General features: G+C 49.7%; 1 protein-coding gene across 2 annotated transcripts in view; it reads right to left on the bottom strand.

The window, feature by feature from the left end:
• Nucleotides 1–12,120, bottom strand: part of SLC6A2 (solute carrier family 6 (neurotransmitter transporter), member 2) — a 48,246-nt gene that overhangs the window by 9,083 nt on the left and 27,043 nt on the right. For both annotated transcript variants that reach the window (XM_008593464.1, XM_008593463.1), the window contains 4 exons: nucleotides 4,632–4,766; nucleotides 2,852–2,955; nucleotides 1,631–1,755; nucleotides 691–803 (listed from right to left, as the gene is read on the bottom strand). In XM_008593464.1, coding sequence (XP_008591686.1) covers nucleotides 691–803; nucleotides 1,631–1,755; nucleotides 2,852–2,955; nucleotides 4,632–4,766 — 477 coding nt within the window. The remainder of the gene's footprint in view (nucleotides 1–690; nucleotides 804–1,630; nucleotides 1,756–2,851; nucleotides 2,956–4,631; nucleotides 4,767–12,120) is intronic.

Below are 12,120 nucleotides of genomic sequence, written 5' to 3'. Positions count from 1 at the left end.
CCACTGCCATGGCAGATAAGAAGCAGACAAGCAGCTGCCTCTCTCCCTTCCTCTCCTCTTGGCAGACACTGTTAATCAAAATCCATTCTCTTCCCTATAAGTCTGGAAGCAGCCTCAGAATCCTTCTCAACACCCTGCTCCTGGCAGATCTACCAAGTAAAAGGAAAAGACAGTGAGAGGAAACTATTTGCCAGTGCTACCCAAAGATTTTTTGCAAACTTCCAGGCATGATGTATTAAGAATGGACACACGTATAAAAAGATGCCAGTAACTACAATCTTCCATATGGGTAAAATAATGGGATCTAAGAAACTAATGAGCTTCAGATGTTTTCGTTGGTGTTTGATGATGAAATATAATGGGAAAATGCTTGGTTAGAGAGGAAGATTCTATCAGTGTCCCCTCTGAATTCAGTCTGCAAGAGGAGAGTGTTGGCCTGGCTTATCTGAAGTCCCTTCTGATTTGGGTTTTTATGATGCCAATGAGGTTCTTATGATCCGTGGCTTTGGCTTAAGTCATATCTTTTTGAGTAAGGACTCATTTCTTTGCTTGCATTTAAATAGGACTTTCTGGAAACAACTTCTAATCAGGAGTTTGAAAGATGGGAACTTCAGGCCAAGTACTGTGTATATGTTGGTGGGTAGAGGGGTCAGACCCGGGGGTGGGGGGGTCCTGAGCAGGGTCACTCACTGAGCTGTCAAGGCCCAGAGCCAGGAGCATGATGAAAAACACGACAGCCCAGAATGTAGATCCGGACAGGGTGGAAATGGCTTCTGGATACAGGATGAACACTAGGCCAGCCCCTGTAAGAAACATCAAGGACCTTATCAACAGCTGGGACTGTTGGTCTGAGATGCAGATGGTAAGAGAGCATTTTCAGGCCTCATCAGCTCCAGCCTAGCCCCATGACACTTGGTCAGCCACATGTAGGCAGAGCAGACTGAGGATCTGAAGATGACAGATGAAGCCAGCACAGACTCGCACCTGCACATCTAGGATGCTGACCTTGAACAGCCGGGCTAGGGAGCAGTGCACCAGGAGACAGCTACAGGCTGCATGCTGAGAGCCTACCTCCTAAACACCGGGACGGATCCGCGCTCATTCTCAAAATCTTGTGACCCTCAGAGTCCATGGGGGACAGCCCCTCCCCAGGTCTCACTTCTCTGTGGCCACAAAAATATGAGAAGCGGTGGGGGAGGACACAAATTCCAGAGTCAGACTGATCAGGCTTTAAATGCTGGCACCATTGCTCGCTAGCTGGGTGACACTGGACAACTTATTTATCCTGAGTCTCAGTTTTCTCATTTTTAGAATGAATCTATTAACACTTGCTTTGCAGCCTTGGGAGAACTACATGGAGGTGTGCCAAGTGCTTAGCACAGGGGCTGCCACAGAGCGGATACTCCAAAATCTGTCCCTCCTACCCTGACTCAGAGGAAGCTGCTATCACATACCCAGGTCCCAGGATTGCCTGCAATTCCCACTGATGATCCATCAAATGGGTGGTTTGGAAAGCTCCATGGCCCACCTCGCAGTCCTCCAGCCACAGGAGAGCTGTGTAGCCAAGAATGAGGTGGGTTTCTTAGCCCCCGTCTCAGTGGGCTGGGGCCAAAGTGGTCTGCCCACCCACCTTCAGTGGCGACATCCTCAATGTTGACCTTGTGTTCATGGGCCATGTAACCAAGGATGGAGAAGATGGCAAACCCAGAGATGAAGCTGGTGATGCAGTTGATGGTGCTGGTCAGCAGGGCGTCCCTAGGGGACAGAAGCACTGTTAGTTCACATCACTTGACTCCCCCCAACCCGCCCACTGACCATCTATGGAATCTGCAGCCTGAACCCAGACTCAAATGCCATTCCCCCTTCAGTCGCTCTGCTGCCACATGGACCCCAGTGCCCATCATCACCAGGTCAGTACCTGCTGGTGCAGGAAGTAGGTTAACAGCTTATGGGTGAAACAGTATGATACCAGAGTCTGGGGTCAAACTCCTTTGGGGAATTGAGTCACCAGCCTCCTTCTTCAACAGACTTTCTGTGGCTCCCCAGTGCTCCCACTTCACCTTGGCAGTCAGAGCTTTGCTAAAATAACCCAACCTTTCTTGTAGGCTTATTTTCCATGCTGTCCACTCCATGTCTGCCTGGCTTAATTCTACTTGTCCTCCAAGGCTCACCTCAAATTCACCTCCATGATCTTGCTGGTCCCATCTGGGGGCTGATCATCCGATATCCTTACCTCCCTATAGCCTGACCCGCTCATATGTATTCAATCTGCTCTGTCCACTACCAAAGACACTGTGACGCTGCCTTAAGCCTCTGATGGAGAGAGATGGAGGTGGGCCCAAATCTGTGCCCATGTCTGAAATCTTCACGGCACTGGGCCTGCAGGAGGCAGCATTAAATGCTTACTGAACTGAGCCAGAGCATGGTCTTCTGACACCCCGACTGCTCTGCAGTCTTACCTCTGACCCTGCCAGGCACTCACCAGCCTGGATATTCCACCCCTGCCTGCCTGGGCATCAGATGGCACAGTCAGGCTGTGCTGTCTTCTCTGAGAGCTAAACTGTGTCCTTCTGTCCCAGCTTCCCATCCTCATGATCTCCCAGTGCTTGCAACCTCTACTTGCCCATCTCTGCACCTTACATATGTCTAAGAGTTGCCCTGAGATGAAACATGTTCATAAGGACCCCCACAGGCCATGTCAGAGTTCACAGACACCAAGGATGGTCCACAAGAAGAAAATTTGGCTTGTCCAAGGGGAGTCATCCTCCAGACCAGCGTCTTCTCTCCCATCCCCGCAAGCATCCACCCCCAGGATGTTTAGAGCTTTCTAGAGCTCTGAGAAGGATCTTACCTGTAACAATTGTTGTCGAATTTGTTGTAACTGGCAAATGCAATCAAGACTCCAAACCCAGCCCCCAAGGAAAAAAATATCTGTGTCGCAGCATCAATCCATACCTGAAACCGGCAGACAAAAGCCGTCACCCTCTGCTTCCTACAGAATCAGACTACCTCACTGCTCCAGGTGGGCTGGCAAAGCCCAGGGCTGCTCTATGACCTGAGGAAACGTGGTCTGAACCAGAGATGGGTGGCTGTCGTTCCTTCCCAAAGCCCATACAAAACAGCCATGGAGAGAGGCTGGGGCCAATCTTGCATCTCCTGGCCCCAGTAGTCATGAGTGAGCTCACCCTGCAGGAACTTCCTGGCTCCATTTGATGTCCTGATTTCCAAAGAAAGTCAGTAAACTAAAGGTTCAAGTCTAGAACACGAATGGGGCAAGAGCAAAGGATTATGACTATCTCGGGAGTTGTAGAGATGACGTCTTCAGAAAGGGATAATGATTCCTAGTAGGTTTCTACCAGCCCACAGACATAGGTCACTCCATGGGGCCAAAGGGCTTTCCTTATTCCATCTTTTGGGTGATGAAAGCAGATGGCTGGAGGCCTGATGTTCTGAGTTCCTCTCCAGCCCCTCTGCCTCATGGTCTAGCTCTGGCCGACTTCACCTCTATATCTCAGTTTGCTCACCTGTAGAGTGGGGATAATCTAGCCCACCCAGACTGCAAGCTGCAATTCACATGTCAGAGATTTCTGTCACCTCCCCACTTGTGTTATTCCAACCTTTGCAAACAGAGGGAATAACAAGAAGTGATCAGACGGGGGAAGGTTAGGCTGTTCCTTGAGACCACACCAAGGGCTTGGTTTCCACATGTCTGCCAGACTTGGGAAAGTTAAGTAGCTGCAGAACACACAGGAGTCCAATCGGTTTCATACTTTACAAGGCTGACTCCTGTCTTATGCTCTGTTATCTGTTATCTTTCTTACTAAGAAAACAGGTTTTCTCTTGGTTATCAGTCTACAACGGTGTGGTGTGCTGGGACAGGATAACGACAGGGGGAGGACACTGGGATGCATCCCTCCTCATCCTCCATCGCTTCTGCCTGCCAGGATTATTGCAAATAAAGTGTGAAGAAGCCCTTGAGAATCGTGAGAAAAAATGTCAAGGTGTTCCCACTGCAGATGGCCTGCTGGGGGAAGCTGGAAGTAATCTCAGCCACTATGTGAAGAAGCTCAAGGCACCGGGCACCCCCGAGATCGTCTTACTCCCACCCTCACCCCACTGCCGTGCACTCCACCACCAAATGCACCCAGCCTTCATCATACGTTGGGCCTCAGCTGGAGGAGGCTGTTGGGGGATAGAGTCGGCAGAGTCCTGGTGGCTGAGGCTGCTCCTTATGCTGACATCACAGGATGGTGATAAAGGCCAGGTTGGGGACCAGAGAGCAGAAATAGGGCTGGGGTGGCTGGGGTGGGCACAGGACAGGAGCAAGGACCCAGGACATCATGTCTCCTTCACAGGGTATTGTCTTCCTTGAGAAGAGTGGTCTGTGAAGGCCACTAAATAAAACCACAGAGCCTCAGACCATCAGAGCTGGACAGGCTCATGGGAACTGTCACATGCAACTGGCACTGGTCACATGGAAAAGCTGCAGCTCACAGAGGGACGGATCCTTCCTGTCCAAGTCTACACTGCAAGTCTGTGGCAGAGCTGGGACCAGATTGCCCATCACCACCTGTCCCCAGGAACCCTCCCCCAACCCTGGCCCAAGGCTGGGTGGGTCCCCAGGCACTGACCGTAGCCTCTTTCAGGCGGTGGAAGTCGATGTGCAGGTAGGCGTTGATGCCATTGGAGGCACCGGGCAGCGTGACACCGTGGATCAGGAGCACAGACAGCACAAGGTAGGGCAGCGTGGCTGTGATCCACACAACCTGGGCAATGGACAGGCTCCTGTGAGCACCGTACTCTGCCCCTGGCCTGCTGAGGGGATGGAGGGTGGGGGGACAGAGCCCTCTCCTGGAGAGCCGGTCATGCCCTGCCTCCACCGTCCTTCACCCAGTGCACATGCCACGAGCTCCATCACTAGGCCAGGCCCTGAGCCAGACTCCAGGGACAGAACAGTGAACAGACACAGGCCGCACCTAGAGAAGCTCAGAACCAAGTGGGAGAGTCAGTCACTCTGGGGATAGCTCTGCGATGGAAGCTAAGGGCAAAGACTAGGTTCTCAGAGCTCTGGACTCCTCTCTACAAAGACACCTCCCTGACTCCTTCAAAGTGCCTCAGGTAAGCACAGTCTCGTACCCATCTCACCACTGGTATTGGCTGCTGCATCCATCTGACTGGCAGGATTTCTATGAGCTTCTCTCCCTCTCTCCTCCCTCCATCCCCCCTTCTGCCTCTCCCTCCCTGCTTCTCCACCTCCCTTTTTTCCTTCATCCTCATGCAAACACATTCTCCTAAGTGCATCGCTCAGGAAGGGATGTAGCTGGGCAGAAAGCAGAATCTCTGGCCATTCTTCATCTCAGTGGGAGCAGATTTGGGACATAGACAAAGTATCTTGTTCGGAAACATAAAAGGAAAGAAATTATCCCCAGACTAAAAAGAGACACCCCCCGTCCTTTGCCCAGGTTGGAGGCACAGAGAAGAAGGGTAGGCACAGGGGAGGGGTGTGTGGGCTTCGTCACTGTTCCTTTTCATCCTTGGCTACACAATAGAATACTCTGGAGTAAGTTACAGATAAAAATGTTAAAGCTCAGATCCCATTCTTGAAGTCTCTGGTTTAATTGTTCTGGGGTGAGGCCTGCACTTGAGTATTTTCTAAAACCTCCCCAGGTGATGTAAATGTGCAGCCAAAGTTAAGAAATCACTGCTTTAGGCAGATGCAGCCATGGGCAGCCATGCAGAAAGACTTCCCCAAGCACAAAATCTAGTCAGGGCCAGGGTAGTGGGACCCAAGGACGACTCAGCTGAAACATGAGGACACATCACTTAAAGACCAGATGGTTCCTCCCCCCAAAGCCCTGGCACAATGCAGCTTCCACAGTCTTCAGACATCCTCAGGGAGAAAACGGAAGCTTTGAAACATGATTAAGGGTAAAGTTCTTTGCCAGCCTAGAAAGATATAGGCTCAAAACAGAAATTGAAACATGGAAAATAAAGTCACATGTTTTCCATAGCTACGTCTAAGGACTGGCATGTATCCGCCTTGATTACCTGTCCTTCCGAGTAGAACATAAGCCCCTTGGACACAAAACCCTGTGTTTTTGAAACCTGTATTCCTAGCACGTGGCACACATGGGTCCTTAAAAAATGTTTGACAGATGAATGATTGGACAGTTGTATAGATGAATGGTTGGATTGTTAGAAAAATGGATAGATGAGTGTATAGTCGGATGTGTAGTTGGGTATATAGTTAAATGGATGGGTGAATGGTTAGGTGGGTGGATGGTTAGGTGGGCGGGTGACTAGGTGGGCGGGTGGTGAGGTGGGCGGGTGGTGAGGTGGGCGGATGGTGAGGTGGGGGAGTGGTGAGGTGGGTGGATGGTTAGGTGGGTGGGTGGTTAGGTGGGTGGGTGGTTAGGTGGGTGGGTGGTTAGGTGGGTGGATGGATGGATGTATGGATGGATATATGGATGAGTGGATGGGTGATAAACCAGAGGGTTAGTGGACGGCTAAGTCAGTCAAAGGGTGAATGAAAGCGTGAGCAAGTGAATGAATGAGCAGAGGAGTCAGCAGTGAGTGAGTCAGTGCATTATGGCGCTCATGTCTGCTGCGCTCAGAGGGAATCAGAGAAGCCTCCTTTGTTTCACATCTCCCAGTGGTTCCTCCATCACTCCCTTGCTCTGTGAAGGTCTTTGTGGACCTGGGCTTTTGGCTTTTGTTTTCTTTCAGTGGGGCAGGAACAGGGGGGATAAATTACCAGTAACAAATGAGGAAAGAAATATCCTCTGGAAAGTGAAGCTGTTAAATCTGGTGGCCTCACATAAATCTTATATTCATTCTTTCAAACTGGGACAAGTGGGTCTAAGTCCTTGGCAACAGGTACGAAGAGGAGCCCTCACATGTCCTCATGATGGGTCCTAACTGCGATGGTCTTCTACAGCTCATGTCAACAGCTGCAGGCCCATTGCCCAGCCCAGAAGTTCAGATGAGACCACACTCCTCCCATTGAAAAACAATGAACATCCTGTGTTCTCACTCCAAGGGATCTCCATGGGACTCAGAGGTGGCCCTCATTGCCCATGCCTGAGGCCCCAACATGGATTCACTTTCCGCAAGGAACACATCAGGATATGACTGAGCTGACCCTGACTGCTGTCAAGCATCAAGAAAGGGGGGCTCGCTCTGTTCAAGCACACGTGTTCAAAGCCAAACCATCTGAGTTTTGTTGGAGGTTCTCGGAATGGATGGTGGATATTGGTTCAGCTGCCTAAGACCTTGTGTCAAAAGGGAGGCTCCTGGATCCTCAGCCAACAGCTTACTCATGCTCACATGTGCCCTGCATGCACATGGGCAAAAGGAGGAACAGTGGGGCTCTGCCATCCCCAACCCAGGCCTCTCTCCTCTCAGAATTTCAACTTGAATGCATCTCTGGTCATGAGAAGCCAAACCTGGTCCAATTTTGAGCATGAGATGTAGAAAGCAATGAAAAGACCATTGGCCTTGGCACGTGTCTTCAGTCTCCAGGGAAGGCAACTGCCTTCTATCAACTTAAACCCAAATCCTTACCCACTGGTATTTCTGTGGATAATTTGTGTGTTTCCAGGTTACCAAACTGAAGCCAATGGCTGATCATCAAAATGAAGAGGATCTTGGCTCCATAAAAGGAAGAACTTTCCAGTGGATAGAGCTCTGTAAGGCATCGGGCAAAGAATGGCCTAGTCCGAGGTGAGGTCCATGGACCAGCAGCATCAGCCTCACCCAGGAGCTTGGGAGAAATGCAAATTCTCACCCCACCTCCACTGAATCAGACTCTTTCAAGGAGGGACCCAGGACTCCAAGTTGTAACAAGCCCTGTAGGTGATTCCTGCAAGCATTACAGTTTGCAAAGCACTGCTTGCTCAGGATCTACTCTGAGGTCTCCTCTAACACAGAGAGTATCAGGGTCCACATTTTATCACTATAAAACTGCATTAATTTAACCTTCACTGATTTAGAATTTGTGATCCTCTAATCTTGGTTTTAGGGACATTTTTACTAATAAAGAAGACATGATTTTTAAAAACAGCATTTGAGAGCTGGTCTGTTAGCTCACTTGGTTAGAGTGTGGTGCTGATAACACCAAGGTCAAGGGTTCAGATCCCCTTACTGGCCAGCCACCAAAAAAAAAAGAAGGATTTAGGAGGTAAGGGGTGTGCACTATTACTTACAAAAACACCAAGGTATAAATACTTTAACACGTGCATTGCTCATATGCAAATGATGCTGTTCATTGTAATTGTGTCCCATCAAGTCACTAAAGCAAGCCAGGACCAGCCTGTATTGACATATTAGTGGGAAGACTTGGCTAGAGTTATCACATGAATGTGAAAGTAACAAAACTACCTTTCTGTTCAAATATTCTAGAACTCAGCGTTTCCTTGAATTGGTCTGGCCGTCTCCCCCCAATCCCACCACCTTTGCCAGAACTCAAGAGGGGTTCCATATGTTCCCACCCCGCAAACAGCCCCAAGGCCAGCAGTGCAGTGGGCAGAGAGTGGTGGCGGGCCCTCACCAGTTCTGTTGCTTTGATTAATCTGCAGGAAAAGGGGAGTCTAAGGTTTCCGAAAGTTTAATCCAATACATGAGGCCCACCCCCTCCTTCTAGCCCCAGGCTGCCATGCAGCGTTTGAAAATCACGGAGGAGGGAGCAGAGCCATGGTGGAGGTGCTGGCGAAGGGGACAGAAATGAGGATCGTTTACTGAGCAATTTCCACCAGCCAGCCCTGCTCTGAGGACCTCTCGCTCCATCCTCCCAACACCCCTGGAGGCCGACTCGATCATTAATCGTCCTCATTTTACCACCGAGGAAACTGGAGCTTAGAGAGGGCCATTAACCCCTAGGTCACAGGTGGTCTGACCACAAAGCCCATGTTCTCAACCACTCACTGTATTTACCATATATTTGACAAGATCAGGCATGTTCAGGGTGGTACGGCCATACACGAAATACTTTGTATTTGAGACCCAGGTTCAAGTCCAGCTGTGCTGCACACTGCTGTGAAACCCTGTCCTTCCCTGTGTCCCTGTTTTCTCATTTGTACCAGGAGGTTGCAGTGGAGAGCCTCTGAGTATCTTCCAGCTCTGGCATCGAGGGGCTTAATTGCCAGGCTTGTCATTGCTAAATGCCACTTCAGCCAAGAACTCAGGAGATCAGGGAGGCAGGCAGGACTCCTGGATAGCAAGCAGGATGTGCATACACCTACCGGGATCCTGGGGGCTGACTAAGTCCTGCCGCAAACCTCCACCCTCTGCCCTGAGGTGGTCAATGGCCAACACAGTTGCCACAGAGTGTGTGGTCAGGGCAAACCCCTTTCCCTGGTTTGGAAGGTACCCCACACCTGGCTATCCCTGCAGCCGGCTGGCTGGGGCATCACACATCTTCCCAAGCACAGTCTTCCCTTGCCAAGACAGGAGGCGTGAACATTTGCAGTTCATTCCAGGTCTGCTCCGCGGCTGCAGAAGGCTGCTAGGAAAAGCTCAGGAAGAAAAGCTGTTGCAGATGCAGGGAAGAAATAAGCAGCGCTCTTGGTTTTCTCATGAGCCAGTATATGAAAACAATAAGACAGAACACAGGAATGTCATGACTGTAGCTCCTTGTTCTAGAAATCTCCTCCCTGTGGACACCCTGGGGCACTTGTCTGCTCAGCCGCCAGAACACTGTGGGACTTACGCAAAATGCGGGCTGTGGCCTCTGCTGACGCCTGCAGCAGGGACTCATATCCTCCCTCCTCCTGTTTCCACATGGGGGGCTCCCCTAGTGTAACACTCCTGCCTGCCCCTCCTTACACTCCTCCTCAGGGGAGGGGAAGGACTCCTCCCAGGTGCATTTGGCAAGAAGAACTGAGCATGCTCAGTTCCACTCCTTCAGTCTCTCTGCAGACAACTGATGCTGTGCTCTGGCCAAGTGCTAAACTAGCTGAGGCAGGCTCTACCCCTTTGGTGATGGCTATGGGGAACTTAATCTTGGGGTGCAATATTAGAAGGCCGGGGCGGCCCCACACCCAGGCAGCAGAAGGAAAGCTCATCTTCTGCAGCTGACAGGAAGGGCCCTGTCTCCCCTCAGGGCCCCTCTCTGTGCCTGCGGAGGCCAGGGAGCCCTGCTCCTGATACCCAGGAAAGGCGCAGAGAGCACTAAACATGGCTGGGCCCAGGGGCATCTGCCCTGTGTGGCTTTGCTCATATAGTTCCTTCCATTAGAACCCTCTCCCTCTGCCCCATTTCTACCCGAACCTGTCCTTACAGACCCAGCTTGAATGCCACCTTCTCCATGGTCTTTGCAGACCCTCTCAGTGAAAACAGATTCTTCCCCCCACTAAAACAGCATCTCACACTTTTCAGCCATGACCCATGGTAAGAAATATCTTCGGATCAACACAAACTACACATAAACATACAGATTGCTGTAACCGAAACAGAAATTCCCTAAGACTTTGCTATGTGCAATACACTCATTATCTAGCCTATTTCATTTTTAAAAATTGTTTGTGGTGACCCACTAACTTGACTTGATGAAAATTTAAAAGACCACAGTTTGTATTTCTATTATATATGACTATCAGATATAAAATTATCTCCAAAAAAAGTTTTGTTTTTTTTAAAAAAGCAAGATATATAATTATATAGTTTGTGACCATGTTTATTTAAAGAGGGATGCACACATCTGTCTCTGGATAGAGACCCAAGAAACTAGTGACAACCTATCTGCAACATGCATAAGTTATACGCAATTCAAGAAGGAATCTGTCTTACTTATCCCTGCATCACTAATACTGGCATCAAGCCTGGTACATAGTAAGTGTCTATAAACTGTTAATAAGTTGAACTGAAGTCAAAAGAACACTTAATGAAGTCCCCCAAACTTATTTGTCCACCTACCCTTCAATCCTTCACTAAGAATTTACTGAAGACCTACTAGGTGTCAGGCATGGGCATGGTAGTGATCCTAACCTGGTTTGCTCTACCCCAGAATTCCTCCCAGCCCTGGTCTACATTGTGTTTGAGTCCTTCCTTAGGCCAGACACTGTCCCCAACATGCTGATAGGCAGGCACACCTCCAGTTCTTGACAGATTTCATACCCGTGGGATTTGGGTCCCTTGCCACCATTCACTCTTAATGGCATGACCAAGAACTCTAGGGGCACCAGAGTGAGCCCTGGTGCACACCACTTTCCAAAATCAGTTGTCTCATGAAGCTTCTCCCAAATTCATGCCTACCTGATCATGGTAGACTGTTGACTATGACCCCAAATGAACTCACACCTGTGTGTAGTCTCCTCCCACATGGACTCTGGGTTTTACCACAAGACTTGTTTTGGCCACCAGGACAGTAGCAAGGATGATGCAAGCAGAGGCCCGAAGAGCTACTTGCACATTAGGGCTTGTCTGCTTGGAACGCGCTCTTGGAACTTAGCCATCATGCTGTGAGAAGCCCAAGCAATATAGAGAGGCTATGTGGAAACAACTCAAGGCTCTGGTTGACAGCTCCAACTTAGGTCCTAGCCAGTACCAATTGCCAGCAACGTGTATGTATGGGTGGTTCAATCCAGTCCAAGGCCACAGATATGTAGCTCAGGTAGTATCACAGGGAGCAGAAGAACCACCCAGCTGATGCCAGCCAACTCACAGAATCATCATTACATTTCAGTCAACACATTTAAGTCATTACATTTTGGGGTGGTTTGTTACACAGCAACAGCTGACCAAAACACCAGAAAGAACACTTCTCAGCCACATTCTCTTCAATACAGTCAAGCTCCACATAGACTTCATAGGGCCCAAATGGGGTTATTGTTCCTCAGGCTAAGAATCGACACAGGTCAATTCCTGAGGATACCCACCCCTGAGACACTGACTGTAGGGGGAAATGTCACCCACGTTCCAAATACCAACTCCAGATTGGCCCTCATTGGTCATCTAACCCTGTGTTCTTCTCTCCAAGGCACCTAGACCCTTGGGGGCACTCAGCACTGTGTCAGAGGAAACACAAAGCCCCAGCATACATCTGAATATCTTTGGGAGCATTCTCTCTTATGCGAAAATTCAGAGAAGGGACTTATTGATTTTATAGTAAAGCAAATGGTGATA

The sequence above is a fragment of the Galeopterus variegatus genome, unplaced genomic scaffold, assembly GCF_000696425.1.
Source record: "Galeopterus variegatus unplaced genomic scaffold, G_variegatus-3.0.2 Scaffold9189, whole genome shotgun sequence".
In the NCBI taxonomy this organism is placed as follows: domain Eukaryota; kingdom Metazoa; phylum Chordata; class Mammalia; order Dermoptera; family Cynocephalidae; genus Galeopterus; species Galeopterus variegatus.
This window is presented reverse-complemented; position numbering and strand designations above follow the sequence as displayed.